This window comes from Tribolium madens, unplaced genomic scaffold (assembly GCF_015345945.1).
Source record: "Tribolium madens isolate multiple individuals breed KSU strain unplaced genomic scaffold, Tmad_KSU_1.1 Scaffold_91;HRSCAF=231;Tcas5.2_LG7, whole genome shotgun sequence".
In the NCBI taxonomy this organism is placed as follows: Eukaryota; Metazoa; Arthropoda; class Insecta; order Coleoptera; family Tenebrionidae; genus Tribolium; species Tribolium madens.
Genome location: NW_025401063.1, coordinates 2,009,118 through 2,020,448, shown reverse-complemented (window position 1 = coordinate 2,020,448; position 11,331 = coordinate 2,009,118). Strand labels below are relative to the sequence as shown.

Sequence of the window (11,331 nt, the reverse complement as noted above, 5' to 3'; positions counted from 1 at the left end):
TGGCGTTTCGTTCTAGATTTAAAACCTTCAGATTAGGCAACGTTTCGAAAATGCCTTCCTCAAGAACTGATAAATTATTTCCTGCTAGATTTAGGCTTCCCAATTTGTCCATGCCCTTAAGAGAATATTTTTCGATTCTGTTAATTTTGTTGTTGCTCAAGTCTAATGTTTTTAAATTGTGAAGCACATTAAAGACGCCGTTTAAAATCTCTGTCATGTTGTTGTCTTCGAGGTTCAATGTTCGTAATTCACACTGGTATAGAAATACTCCTGGTAGAATTTTTTTGATATGGAGTCTACTTAACGTTAACTCATGTATTTGGTTTATGCTAAGAACTTCAGCGGATAAATCTGAAGCATTTATAGTCGAAATGTTTGAGTTGGTTATTGTTAAATACGTCATAGCCGCTGTATCACCAGGAACAAAATGAATAATTTCGCTAAGAGATTGTAGGTTGGAACATTCAAATCTATAAGTTTTCTTCTGATGGCAATAAGCAGTTTGCCCATATTTAATGTGTGACAAAACCAGCAAACTGGGTAAAATTAACCACATTTTTCTGAAAAAAAACTACTATTAATTGTGAAACTTTAATATAAAAACTACTTTTTGTTCATTATAGGAGAATATCGAATTTTTAAAATGTACTTACAAGAATTTCACTACCAACCACTTCAATTGTTGGTTTAAAAATAAAAGTATTGTCTCTGATATTAAAACGGAAAACGTATTCATATGTATCCTGTTTCAGTCTCAAATAAAACTAAACTCGACTTGGAAAGCTGATTAAGCAGTGATAATGATATCTGTTTAAAATTGATGAAAATTATGAATAATATTTACTTCAATAACTTAATAATAGAAATGGTAAACAATGCTTATTTTCGAAAAAGCATTGGAAGCTTATCTGCTATTCATATTCCAAAAATTTTCTCGTCCCCTCAATTGAATTAAAAATGATTTACTTTTATTTTATAAAAGTAATTATTATTATTAACTTTATACATACAGGGTGAATATAAAGTATGGAACCAAGCGGTTTTATTTTTAATCAATTGCCACCAGAAAATAATAATTAATATAAATGAAAGTAATATAAAAAATGTGATCGTATTTTCACAACGAAATTTTTGTTTTGTTTTTGAGTTATTCGATTTTCTTTTGTCAAAATTGCAATTTATGTGAAAAATTTTTTTGAGAAAATTAAATATAAAGGAGATAGTTGTAATCCTTAGAGTATAGCTTTTATGAGAAAAATGGTTTTATAGTGGGTTGCCATTTAAAAAAATATTTTTTTTTGTAGAACTCAAAAACAAAAGGAAACTTCGAAAAATTTTATTCTTGTTAAATCATCACATTTTTATAGTACTTTATCACTCATCAATTAGTTTTTTCAAAAAATAAATAGTTTAAGCAAAAAACGTTTGGTTCCATACTTTTTATTCACCTGGTATAAAAAACTAACATCAATTACTTTAAAATTAGGTAGTTACAGTCAAAGAAAGCAGCAGCGCAAAAAACAAACGTTAATATTTATTTTTGATTGAAGCAGTGATTTTATTTATTTGTTATACATATTAACAAAAATAAAACCACTTTTAAAATTTCAAAAATATATTTAATTCAAGTCCTTTTGAGGTAACAATTCCGTTGACCTTCCTTAACAAACTCAAAATGAGATAATTTTTATTTTTATTATTATTTTATTCAACTGGGTAAGTGAAAAGTTTATCATGATATTCCTGATCAAAATTTTTGACCGGAAATTGCAAACATTCCGTGGACAATTTGAACATCGTGAGAAGATTCTTCTGCTAAATTTGTTTTGTTTTTCAAAATATTAGCAAGGTTGCTGCAGTTCAAAAAAATAATTTTCTAAAGAAATTGAGTTATAAGAATAGGTTTTTTAAAAATTTCTATGGCATACTTGATTTTTCAAAATTAAAATTATGTTATGGACTGAACCCCAAAAAAAGAAAATTTAAATTAATTTTTTAACTAATTTCACCTATCCGTGGACACACTTAAAAGGGGTTGTTATTGATTTTCATGATTATTACATTAAATAACTCACAAATAATTTTTTTAAACAGTTTTCCTTTAAAAAACATTCATAAGTTCGATTTTACTCGTTGCTTGTCTACCGCCCACTAGAGGGTGCAATTGCGACAAAATAATTTTTTTAATAGTTTTCGTTTTTCAATTATGTATTAGAAAAAAGATGATTTATAAAAGGAATCATTAAAAAATAATAGTTACAAAATTTTATTTTGCTTTAAAATTCTTCTAGATTTTCATGATTTTTGACCGAAAATGTGAATATAAAAAAAGTTTTTCTTTTAACATCTCGAGATGGCTAAAACGGAGACAAAAGGCTTTTTATAATCAATCACTAATTCAATTTTTTTAATTTATTCAAAAAAAAAATGTTTTTGAGTAAAAAATCCCGAGTTTTAGTCTTATTTATTTATGAAAAATATGAGAAATTTTTATGTGTTCGGAGAAACTTTTGAGGTGTGGAGCAACTAAATAGTCGCTGATGTAATAATTATCAGAAACTTGTTTTATTATAAAAAATAATTTAATTATAGTAGGTACATATTCACATTCTAATTAAAACTAAAACAGTAAATAAAAAAAACCGTATTTTTCCTTAAGATCTGCGTCTACGCTCTGCGCTAGTTCATCTACCGTCCACCAGATGATCAAATTTTTAACCGGAAATTGCGAACGTTTCGTGAACATTTTGAATATCGTGAAAAGATTCTTCTGTTAAATTTGTTTCGTTTTTCAAAATATTAGCCAGGTTGCTGAAGTTCAGAATAATATTTTCTAAAGAAACGGAGTTATAAGAATAGGTTTTTTAAAAATTCCTAAGGCATACTTGATTTTTCAAAACTAAAATTATGTTAGAAATTAGTCTTTAACTAAGCAGGGTGAACCCCAAAGGGCCAAAGAAAGAAAATTTAAATTAAGAATTATTCATCTTTTACAAGAGTCGTTTCTCTTATCCGTGGACACACTGTATTTAAAATTAAAAGGGGTCGTTATTGATTTTCATGATTACACTAAATAATTCAAAAATAAATTTTCTGATTTTAAAAATAGTTTTCCTTTAAAAAACATTCATAAGTTTGATTTTGCTCGTTGCTTGTCTACCGACCACTAGAGGGTGCAATTACCGCAAAATATTTTTTTAATAGTTTTCATTTTTCAATTATAATTTTTAAATGTACTTATTCGAAATAAGGTGATTTATAAAAGGAATCATTTTAAAAAAATAGTTACAAATTTTTATTTTGCTTTAAAATTCTTCTAGATTTTCATGATATGAAATTAAGTAGTGGTTGAAAATATCTACACAAAGAACACAAATAAATTGATTCAAAAATGATTAATTAAAAAAAAATTCAAAAGCAAAAAAACTCGTTTCAAATTCTCTATTTTTTAATACTAGTTAAACAGGCTGCGCCAGAACTCAAGCCCCAGAGAAAAATTTTAAGTAAGATATCTGTCATTTGACATTTGACATTTTTTCATGTCTATTTAATGATACTGATGATCTTGTATATATTTTTTCATAATTATTTATTAAGGGTACAAAAATTTTGCTCATAAAAACCACAAATAACATTAAACCGAGTTACAATTTAGGATATAGCTTCCTTGTTTCCTCTTCTAATTGCTAGTATCAAAAAAATCTGGAAAACTATTTTTCCAACAGAAATAAATAGAGTCAAAGTTCAAAATTGAAACTTTCATAACTTCGAAATTTTAATAGATAGAATTTTTTTAACATTTTTTCAGGAGTCGTTTTACCTATCCGTGGACACACTGTATTTAAAATTAAAAGGGGTCGTTATTGATTTTCATGATTGTTACAATAAATAATTCAAAAATAAATTTTCTGATTTTAAAAACAGTTTTCCTTTAAAAAACAATCATAAGTTTGATTTTGCTCGTTGCTTGTCTACCAACCACTAGAGGGTGCAATTACGGCAAATTATTTTTTAATAGTTTTCGTTTTTCAATTATAATTTTTAAATGTATTAGAAAAAAGATGATTTATAAAAAAAATCATAAAAAAAAAGTTACAAATTTTTATTTTGCTTTAAAATTCTTCTAGATTTTCATGATTTTTGACCGAAAATGTGAAAATTTTCTTTTAACATCTATAGACTAGCTAGTTCCTCTTCCATCCTCGAGATGGCTAAAACGGAGACAAAAGGCTTCTTATAATCAATCACTAATTCAAATTTTCTAATTTATTCAAAAAAATGTTTTTGAGTAAAAAATTCCGAGTTTTAGTCTTATGTATTTATGAAAAATATGAGAAATTTTTATGTGTTCGGCGAAACTTTTGAGGTGTGGAGCAACTAAATAGTCGCTGATGTAATAATTATTTTATTATAAAAAATAATTTAATTATAATTCCCCTTAAAACTAAAACAGTAAATAAAAAAGCAGTTTTTTTCCTTAAGACCTGCGTCTACGCTCTGCACTAGTTCATCTACCGTCCACTAGATGGCTAAATCGCGGCATAGCCCGGCTGTTGCCATGACAACAACAGCTTCTTCGGCTGTCCAACCAAACTCGCCGGTTCCGCAGCCAAGTGACGTTGCGTCGCGCTCTTCATCTATGATCTCGCGAGATATTTTTAAAATATTTTAGTGTTGTTTACACCGAGTGTCACACATGGAAAACACCGCAATGAAGTAAGTATCACGATAAAAACACTTATCACACAAATCGATACCAACCCCTTTTTGGTTTTTTTCGGGGCACTTTTTCGAATTTTCACCGAGAAAATGGCCCAAAAAGCGTTTTGGTGGGCCCAAAGAGCAAATTTGTTAAGAGGTCGATGCAAATTTACCGGTCGGAGTCATTAAGTAATGCATTATTATTCAACGGAGCTGCACGAATTAGTTTAAGTAAATAATAACATAAACACGTAACTGATATGATAACAGTGATACGTAACAACTTCGGTGGGGTGGCTGCGACGGAAGGGGAAAAAACAATTAAAAATATTGCTTTGCTCCGAAATTAAAAGCTTTGAAAACTAATTTGGGTTTTGCAGTTGGCAGTTATTGAAAACAAGGTTTTCAACTGAAATGTTGCTTTAGAAAAATGGGAAAGTTCAGTTAAAGTCGACGAAGTTTTGTTTTTTTTGTTCGTTTTTAGAAAAATTCTACGTATTTATTGTTAATCTGTTTTTTTTTTATTTCAGTTAATATTAAAAAAAAAGATTTAGGGGAGTTAGAAAAAAAATTCGAATCAAGTGGCATCACGAGTACTAAAGAAGTCGCAAAAAGGGCGAAACGTATATGAAATTAATTAGTGGTTGAAAATATCTACACAAAGAACACAAATAAATTGATTCAACAATTATTAATTAAAAAACAATTTCAAAAGCAAAAAAACTCGTTTCAAATTCTCTATTTTTTAATACTAGTTATACAGGATGCGCCAGAACTCGCGCCCCAGAGAAAAATTTCAAGTAAGATAAGATACCAGGAACATGGAAAAAAGATTTAAAAAATTCTATCTGTCATTTGACATTTGACATTTTTTTATGTCTAATTAATGATACTGATGATCTTGTATATATTTTTTCATAATTATTTATTAAAGATACAAAAATTTTGCCAATAAAAGCCACAAATAACATTAAACCGAGTTACAATTTAGGATATAGCTTCCTTGTTTCCTCTTCTAATAGCCAGTAGCAAAAAAAAATTTGGAAAATTATTTTTCCAATAGGCATAGTACCTTTCTCTGGGGCGCGAGTTCTGGCTCACCTTGTATAAAGGAGATTTCACTAAAATCTGTCTAATGGAAATTCTATGATTTTGATAGTTCAAAAACTGAGCATATGTTTTAAAAACTTTCAACTAAAAATACAGTCCTTTGAAAATGACATTTTGAAAACCAGTTTACGTTTAAAAATTAAAGGTTGGCAATAAATTTGGCAACCTTGACTGTCAAATTGAAACGTCATATTTTTATAGGCAATTATCATTCGTTTTCGACGAAAATAGCTGTCACCTGAAACAAGAGGATAGTAATTCAATCAGTGTTGCCAATAGGTTAAAATTAGGAAGCAAAATTAGGACTAAGCTTTATAATTTTAACTAATAATACATTTCACTAAAAATTAAATTTTAAAAACCATTTGACGTTTGACAATTAAAGGTTGGCAACAAATTTAAAGTTTTAATTTGGCAACCTTGATTGGCAAATTGAAACATCACAGTTATATAGGCAATTGCCATTTATTTTCTTGGAAATAGCCGTCACCTGAAACAGGGAATATCCTAATTTATTCAGTGTTGCCAACAAATTAAAATTCAGGACTGAGCTTTATAATTTTCAACTAAAATACATTTAATTGAAAATGTCATTTTAAAAACCATTTGACGTTTAAAAATGAAAGGTTGACAACAAATTTGAAGTTCTAATTTGGCAACTTTGAGTGTCAAATTCAAACGTCATAGTTTTTCATTTTTGACGACCTAAAACAGGGGGGTAGTAATTCAATCAGTGTTGCCAATAGGTTAAAATTAGGCAGCAAAATTAGGACTAAACTTTATAATTCCAACTAATAATACATTTCACTAAAAATTAAATTTTAAAAACCATTTGACGTTTGACAATTAAAGGTTGGCAACTAATTTAAAGTTTTAATTTGGCAACCTTGATTGGCAAATTGAAACATCACAGTTTTATAGGAAATTGCCATTCATTTTCTTGGAAAATCGCCGTCACCTGAAACAGGGAACATCCTAATTTATTCAGTGTTGCCAATAGATTAAAATTCAGGGCTGAACTTTACAATTTTCAACTAAAATTTATTTTATTAAAAATATCATTTTAAAAACCATTTGGCGTTTAAAAATGAAAGGTTGGCAACAAATTTGAAGTTCTAATATGACAACCTTGAGTGTCAAATTCAAACGTCATAGTTTTTCATTTTCGACGAAAATAGCGGCCACCTGAAGCAGTGTTGCCAATAGATTAAAAAAAACAGGACTAGGCTTTGTAATTGACTCAGTTATGACAGTTTTTAAACTTTATTTATTCACCCTGTACAATTGTAAAATAAAATTTTGGTCTGATTGTGTGGCTTTATTTTGCAAATTCGTTGTGTGCGAATGTTAAAATTGCTTTTGTAAACTATGCCTTTGTGACACTCGAATTACAACTGAATAATTCGGGATATTTTAAGCCTTTTATTAGCTATAAAAGCCATTTATTAGTTATTTCGTGGGCAGCAAAAACTTTTCGCTTTTTTTATTTCAAACTCCGAAAGCCGACTACAAAACATGTATAGAATTCCATGAAAATCCGTCTGAATTGTTTGAAAACACAGCATATTTGAGTATAAACAAAGCCAACATTGTTTTAAAATGTCGGGCTTTTTATCCGGAAAATTATTCCGTTTCTGTGGAATTCGAACTTGACCCAATTAACGATCGATGACCACCTGGAGATGGACGCAACTGGTGGTTTTGGAAGGTAAACAGAATTTTTCTTCGAGAATTTTGTCGTAAAAAAGCCCCAAGTCTTGACGAATTTAATTCACTCGAACGGTGGCGATAAAACTTATCTCAATTGTTTTTATTTTACGAGGGCTGTGTGATTTTTTTTTATTATTAAATAAAGTTATCTTGGAAATATAACCCATCTGTGGTTTATTTACTTACCCTCGCAAAGTTTAATAACAGATGAGTGACGTTATCTGGTTTTTAATTTATTCGAGAACAATTGAGTTGTTTGTATGCGAGAAGAAAACAAGGCTCTTAATTGTCTCATGATTTGGTGAAATTACGTTTCAGGCGTTGGTAGCACTGCTCTGACAGTTTTTTCACCAATCTGACGAAAACAAATCCCCAGTGGTTTTTTTCTGAAAGTTGGTAAATGAGATTGTGGGTTCTGCATTGCGGTCTGACTGAAAAAGCTGATTTTTTTCTGAAAAAACGTGAATGGATTTTGCTGAAGGTTGGCGATTCTGTTTTTGTTGCCAACCGATGGCTTGAGAATACGTTTCAGCCTTTTGAAGGGTTTTTCAGCTGAAAATTTTGCAAAATTTTCTATAAATTGCGACGGTGTCTCATTTAGGAAAAAAATTAAAATTTTGAATAAATAATACATATTTTACAATTAATTTTTTTCTGTAATTTGACATTTTGCAGAAGAAAACTTTAGTGCAGTTCGAAAAGCCGGTGAAGTAAAAAAAGACCATTTTTTTTAAATTAATTGTTAATAACAAAACGTTAATTTAATAGAATTTTTTACATGGCCCACGAAGGCTAACAAATTATTTTGCAAAATTTCTATGTTGGCGCTTCCTTTAGATTGCGACGTGGTCTCATTTAAGAAAAATAAAAACGAAAATTTTGAAAAAATAATACATATTTTACAATTAAATTTTTTCCGTAATTTGACATTTTGCAGAAGAAAAGTTTAGTAAAGTTCGAAAAACCGGTAAAGTAAAAAATGACCATTTTTTTTAACTAAATCGTTTATAACAAATTAATTTAATAGAATAGTTAATTTAATAGAATTTTTTTCACGGCCCACGAAGGCAACAAATTTATTTTGCAAAATTTCTAGTTTGGCGCTTTTCGATTCTTTTTAATATTCTCGAAGTTTCCTCTAGATTGCGACGGTCTCATTTAGGAAAAATAAAAATGAAAATTTTGAAATAATAATACATACCTATTTTACAATTAATTTTTTTTCCGTAATTTGACTTTTTGCAGAAGAAAACTTTAGTGAAGTTCGAAAAGCCATTAAAGCACAAAAAGACCATTTTTTTAAACTAAAATGTTAATAACAAATCGTTAATTTAATAGATTTTTTTACACGGACCACGAAGGCAACAAATTTATTTTGCAAAATTTCTACGTCGGTGCTTTTTAATTTAATATTCTCGAAACTTCCTTTAGATTGCGACAGTGCCTCATTTAGGAAAAATAAAAATGAAAATTTTTTCCGTATTTTGACATTTTGCAGAAGAAAACTTTAGTGTAGTTCGAAAATCCGGTAAAGTAAAAAATGACCATTTTTTTTAACTAAATTGTTAATAACAAATTAATTTAATAAATTTTTTACACGGCCCATTAGGCCAGCAAATTTATTTTGCAAAATCTCTAGATTGGCGTTTTTCGATTTTTTTAATATTCTCGAAATTTCCCATAGATTGAGACGGTGTCTCATTTAGGAAAAATAAAAATTAAAATTTTGAAAAAATAATACATATTTTACAATTAATCTTTATTTAATCGCCGAAATTTTTATTTTTTATTTATTAGCCATCGATAGACAAATAAAAATATAAAAAGAAAATAAAAAAGGTAAGAAAACAATTGTATAAAAAGAATAAAACACAAAAGTCACAATAATAGAACACAAGTTTCAAAAACATTACTGCCTTTTGCAGGATATTTAAACACTAATGGAAATTTAGTTTCGTCAGGTTGGTACTGCAGAAAAATAAATAAAACGTATTTTTTGAATAATAATAATAAGAGAATGTTTGAATAGCAACAAATTTCTAGTGATTTTTTATTTTTGGTTGGCTACACTTGTTAACTAAACAAAAACATATTAGAACCTGGCAAATCTAAGATATACATTGGTAAAAAAAGACAAATTGGAGCCAAAAAATTAGTTTTGTCTCTTTCTATAGTTGTACATTTTGGACTAACTATACTCTTAAAACACTAAAAATTATTCAGTAGTAGGTTTTCACTACGAGTTTAATTTTGTTATAAGCTCTAGGGTTTTTTGCTTTTTACTTGGCTGCAGTTGCGAACTTGAATGTCAAAAATATTAATTACATGTTGGACTAGTTTAAAAAAAATTCAAGTACGTAAAACAGCAATTTTCATTAGGTTGGTATCGCTGAGACGTAATTCATAATTGAATTTGATGACTCAGTATATTCGAAATGAAATTTCAGCTTTCAGGTCATATTAATTTCAGTGTCGCCTACAATGAAACGCTAAATGAAATAAAATTGAAAAATTATTTATTTTCGTCGACAGTTTCATTTCAGGAATGTAAATACAAGTCTTTTCAGCCTCTTTATCAAGAGCCTCGCATTCAGTATTTTCTCAACTAATATTTACTAATTACTTCGTTACGAATCTTGGCTTGCAAATGTGTAAAAATCAAAAATTTTTATTGTTCATTTTGCGACAAATCGCGTATTTTGGGCCTCCGAATCTGGATTTTCGCCAAGTTTATAATTGACTTGTTTATGGAGGTATTTTTACAACGTAAAGTCCTGCAACGTGAAGAATGCGGCTATAAATGGCAGACAAACATAAACACCAACAAATTATAAAACGATTTTTCCCCGTCTAATTATAAACTCATTTCGTAAGTGCACATGTCGGAGTTAATTAGAAACGAAAAAGCGATTTTCCGATTAAATTCAACACCGCAAACAACATTTGCGCTAGGAAAACAATTAAATCTATTTCTGGGTTTTTGGTTGGTAAATTTTGGATTTTTCTAGGTGATCCGGGAGTGGGAGTTGACTTCCTGCTGAACGATGACGCTACAGTGGGACAAACTGTCCCCGCAGGAGTTTCAGCAGCTGCAGGATTTAGCCGCATGTAAGTTTTTCTTCGTGGAAATGAAACGGTTGTTCGATTCGCGGAAAGCAGGTTGCATTCGACCTAATTTGATGCGAAGGCGGCTCGCAATTATGCAGAATGCTAATTATGTTTTATCATGGAGGCTTTTTCTAGATATTTTAACAAATTTTTCTTAAAAAAATATAAAGTTACCTTGATTTGTTTTTTTTTAAAACCCTTTAACCGAAAAAGTGGAAAAAAAAAATTTTGTTACAAAAAAACACATCTGGAGTGTGTAGTTCATAGTTAAAAAAAACAGAACAACAAATCAGAATTAAACAAATTTTAAACTATAAGTTCATGTTTAGTAAAAAAAACGGAAATAGCAAAGAAAGAAAAAACAAAAAACTCAAAAATTTTGCACAAAAAAATATAATCAAAGTAATATACCTACATAAAATAAAATACAATGAAGAGTATTTTCTTAAAAATTTAGGGTTTGGCTACATGTAAGTTGCGTTTTTGGCTAATTAAAAGAAAGTTACAACGGAATAATCATTAATATTCTCGAAAAATAGAAAAAAAAGAAAAAAGCAAAAAAAGACAAACGAAAAAATCATTCAAAATAAATATAAAATAGACTATAAAATAAGTATATAGAAATACAAAATACAAAACCGAAGCCTAAACACAAAAATTAGTGAAAATAAGAGAAAAAGTTATAAAAAGAAGAAATAAGAA

General features: G+C 28.8%; 2 protein-coding genes across 2 annotated transcripts in view; one reads left to right on the top strand and one right to left on the bottom strand.

Annotated features, from left to right (window-relative positions):
* The window catches only part of LOC123011728 (leucine-rich repeat-containing protein 15-like), a 2,139-nt gene extending 1,300 nt beyond the window's left edge, over positions 1-839 (bottom strand). Inside the window, exons 1-2 of the mRNA XM_044409316.1 lie at positions 654-839; positions 3-560 (exon numbers count right to left, since the gene is read on the bottom strand). Coding sequence (XP_044265251.1) covers positions 3-560; positions 654-736 — 641 coding nt within the window. The 5' untranslated portion in view covers positions 737-839. The remainder of the gene's footprint in view (positions 1-2; positions 561-653) is intronic.
* Positions 840-4,587: 3,748 nt separating this feature from the next.
* Positions 4,588-11,331, top strand: part of LOC123011364 (diacylglycerol kinase 1) — a 99,330-nt gene continuing 92,586 nt past the window's right edge. Inside the window, exons 1-2 of the mRNA XM_044408761.1 lie at positions 4,588-4,716; positions 10,530-10,629. Of these exons, the coding sequence (XP_044264696.1) occupies positions 10,566-10,629 (64 nt within the window). The 5' untranslated portion in view covers positions 4,588-4,716; positions 10,530-10,565. The remainder of the gene's footprint in view (positions 4,717-10,529; positions 10,630-11,331) is intronic.